Source organism: Xenopus tropicalis, unplaced genomic scaffold, assembly GCF_000004195.4.
Source record: "Xenopus tropicalis strain Nigerian unplaced genomic scaffold, UCB_Xtro_10.0 Sca94, whole genome shotgun sequence".
Taxonomy (NCBI): domain Eukaryota; kingdom Metazoa; phylum Chordata; class Amphibia; order Anura; family Pipidae; genus Xenopus; species Xenopus tropicalis.
Genome location: NW_022279440.1, coordinates 1 through 3,579, shown reverse-complemented (window position 1 = coordinate 3,579; position 3,579 = coordinate 1). Strand labels below are relative to the sequence as shown.

The following is a 3,579-nucleotide window of genomic DNA, read 5'->3' as shown; positions in this document are numbered from 1 at the left end:
CTCTGATTCTCTGTACTTCGTGCTCGTGGGCTGCTCTCTTTCCCATGGTCAGACAGGAACCCCCCCCTGGGTAAGTGAATCCAATCTCCCCCCAGTACTTACCCAGGTACAGAGCTCTGATTCTCTGTACTTCCTGCTCCTTGGCTGCTCTCTTTCCCATGGTCAAACAGGAACCCCCCCTTTCCCCCCCAGACCATTATAAACACACAGGACACATGGGCGGCGCCGCTCATTCCGACTGCAGATTCTCGTTTATTAAAAGGTTCAATAATTATTATTATTTTTCACTATTGGAAATAAAGGCAATTTATAAAAAGGTCACATGATGCAGATAAAACCATAAAAAAAAAAATCTTAAATAAAAAAAAATGAAATCGGTAACATTGCGAATAATTCTGCAATTAACATGAACATGTGATCGCCTTGACTCCGCCCCTTGGCGGCACATCTAAATATTGGGTTATAATTGGTCGCTAAGGGATGGGATTAGAACTTCTGCCGTTTGGGGTACCGAGGGGGCGGGGCTTAAAGCTCCAGACTATCATAGGGACGATTAAAGGGCAAGTTAACCTGGCGAGTGTATGAAACAGACACACAATGTTACAGTTGAACATCGGCTTTACTGCCACACGGACTCGTTATACTTCCATGGAAAGTTCCGTAGAAATCGGATGTGGGGATAACGGGAATCGAACATGTGAAGTCGTAGGGCTGGCTGGAAGGTCACATGACGTACAGACCGGCCAATGAGAGTGGTGGTGCTTAGGCCAGGCTTCAGATGAGACAAAGACTTGATTGGCTGCAGTGACACTGTAGGGCGTGTCTTCCAGGAGCCACCGTATGATTGGCGCAGAGGAAGAGGAGGGAAGGGGGTGAGGCTACATGGTCATGTGGTTCATCCACTTTATCCTCAAAGGAAAGTGTCACTGACCCCCGCTAGAGGCAAATAAAGGCACTCTGTATGTAGGGTTACCCCAATACCCCCGGTACCAACATCTAGGAATGCCGATGGAGGCGGGGCACAGAGCTCCTTCCCTAACGAGCGCTCGTTAATGGCAATGTTCCGTGATGTCCACCACCACCGCCTTCTTCCAGCTGAACAGGAAGTAGCCCGTCCCGGCCCCGGCGGCCACCGCGATGCACAGGTAGGCGTTGTACGTCATGAAGATCAGCATCAGGAAGTAGCTCACCACTACCTGGATTATGTGCAGTAGGGTCTGCAGCAGGTGGGGCACACTCAGCATCCGCTGCCTGTACAGGGGCAAATACAGAGGCAGTGTGGGTAAATAGAGGCAGTGTGGGCAAATAGAGGGAATGGGGGCAAATACAGAGGCAGTGTAGATAATTACAGAGGCAGTGTGGGCAAAGAGAGACATTGTAGGTAATTACAGAGGCAGTGTGGGCAAAGACAGAGGCATTGCAGGTAATTACAGAGGCAGTGTGGGCAAAGAGAGACATTGTAGGTAATTACAGAGGCAGTGTGGGCAAAGAGAGACATTGTAGGTAATTACAGAGGCAGTGTGGGCAAAGACAGAGGCATTGCAGGTAATTACAGAGGCAGTGTGGGCAAAGAGAGACATTGTAGGTAATTACAGAGGCAGTGTGGGCAAATACAGAGGCAGTGTGGGCAAAGACAGAGGCATTGTAGGTAATTACAGAGGCAGTGTGGGCAAAGACAGAGGCATTGCAGGTAATTACAGAGGCAGTGTGGGCAAAGAGAGACATTGTAGGTAATTACAGAGGCAGTGTGGGCAAATACAGAGGCAGTGTGGGCAAAGACAGAGGCATTGTAGGTAATTACAGAGGCAGTGTGGGCAAATACAGAGGCAGTGTGGGCAAAGACAGAGGCATTGCAGGTAATTACAGAGGCAGTGTGGGCAAAGACAGAGGCATTGTGGGCAATTACAGAGGCAGTGTGGGCAAAGAGAGACATTGTAGGTAATTACAGAGGCAGTGTGGGCAAAGACAGAGGCAGTGTGGGCAAGGACAGACATTGTAGGTAATTACAGAAGCAGTGTGGGCAAAGAGAGGCAGTGTAGGTAATTACAGAAGCAGTGTGGGCAAAGAGAGACATTGTAGGTAATTACAGAGGCAGTGTGGGCAAAGACAGAGGCATTGTAGGTAATTACAGAAGCAGTGTGGGCAAAGAGAGGCATTGTAGGTAATTACAGAAGCAGTGTGGGCAAAGACAGAGGCAGTGTGGGCAAGGACAGACATTGTAGGTAATTACAGAAGCAGTGTGGGCAAAGAGAGGCATTGTAGGTAATTACAGAAGCAGTGTGGGCAAAGACAGAGGCAGTGTGGGCAAGGACAGACATTGTAGGTAATTACAGAAGCAGTGTGGGCAAAGAGAGGCAGTGTAGGTAATTACAGAGGCAGTGTGGGCAAAGAGAGGCATTGTAGGTAATTACAGAAGCAGTGTGGGCAAATACAGAGGCAGTTTGGGCAAAGACAGAGGCAGTGTGGGCAAAGACAGAGGCAGTGTGGGCAAAGACAGAGGCAGTGTGGGTAAAGACAGAGGCAGTGTGGGCAAAGACAGAGGCAGTGTGGGCAAAGACAGAGGCAGTGTGGGCAAAGACAGAGGCAGTGTGGGCAAAGACAGACATTGTAGGTAATTACAGAAGCAGTGTGGGCAAAGAGAGGCATTGTAGGTAATTACAGAGGCAGTGTGGGCAAAGACAGAGGCAGTGTAGGTAATTACAGAGGCAGTGTGGGCAAAGACAGAGGCAGTGTGGGCAAAGACAGAGGCAGTGTGGGCAAAGACAGAGGCAGTGTGGGCAAAGACAGAGGCAGTGTGGGTAATTACAGAGGCAGTGTGGGCAAAGACAGAGGCAGTGTGGGCAACTACAGAGGGATTCTGGGTAAATACAGAGGGATTCTGGGCAAATACAGAGGGATTCTGGGCAAATACAGAGGGATTCTGGGCAAATACAGAATATGTGCCAACTGTAGTAGCCCACCATGCCAGCCAATGAGAAGTGTGTGCCTAATGCTAGCCACACCCACAAACACCTACTGGTGGCCACTTACCCTACTGTTTTGTGGGTCTCCATCAGTATGGTCCCATTGGGCCCCGGCACCGGCATGGAGTTATAGCGAATACTGACTTGTGACTTCCTGAGTAAGGCCTCCCGCGAGATCTTCAGCCCCTCGTACAGCAGCGCCAGCAGGAACACCGCCACGAACGCACCCGCCATTTCTGTCCATAAACATACAGAGAGGGAATGTTCTGGGCACACAATAAGCTGTACCCCCATACTGTACTGTCTAAGGGAAACACTATGGCACCCCCTACCCATATGTATAAATACAAATATACAGAGAAGGAATGTTCTGGGCACACAATAAGCTGTACCCCCATACTGTACTGTCTAAGGGAAACACTATGGCACCCCCTACCCATATGTATAAATACAAATATACAGAGAAGGAATGTTCTGGGCACACAATAAGCTGTACCCCCATACTGTACTGTCTAAGGGAAACACTATGGCACCCCCTACCCATATGTATAAATACAAATATACAGAGAGGGAATGTTCTGGGCACACAATAAGCTGTACCCCCATACTGTACTGT

At 49.2% G+C, this 3,579-nt stretch overlaps 1 protein-coding gene across 1 annotated transcript; it reads right to left on the bottom strand.

The window, feature by feature from the left end:
• Window positions 1-232: 232 nt before the first annotated feature.
• On the bottom strand, window positions 233-3,201 carry slc31a1 (solute carrier family 31 (copper transporter), member 1; the record flags this gene model as incomplete). The annotated part of the gene is given in 2 exon segments (NM_001001238.1): window positions 233-1,251; window positions 3,031-3,201. Coding segments are annotated over 2 exon segments (373 nt in total), but the record flags the coding sequence as incomplete, so codon positions are not given.
• Between the last annotated feature and the right edge of the window lie 378 nt (window positions 3,202-3,579).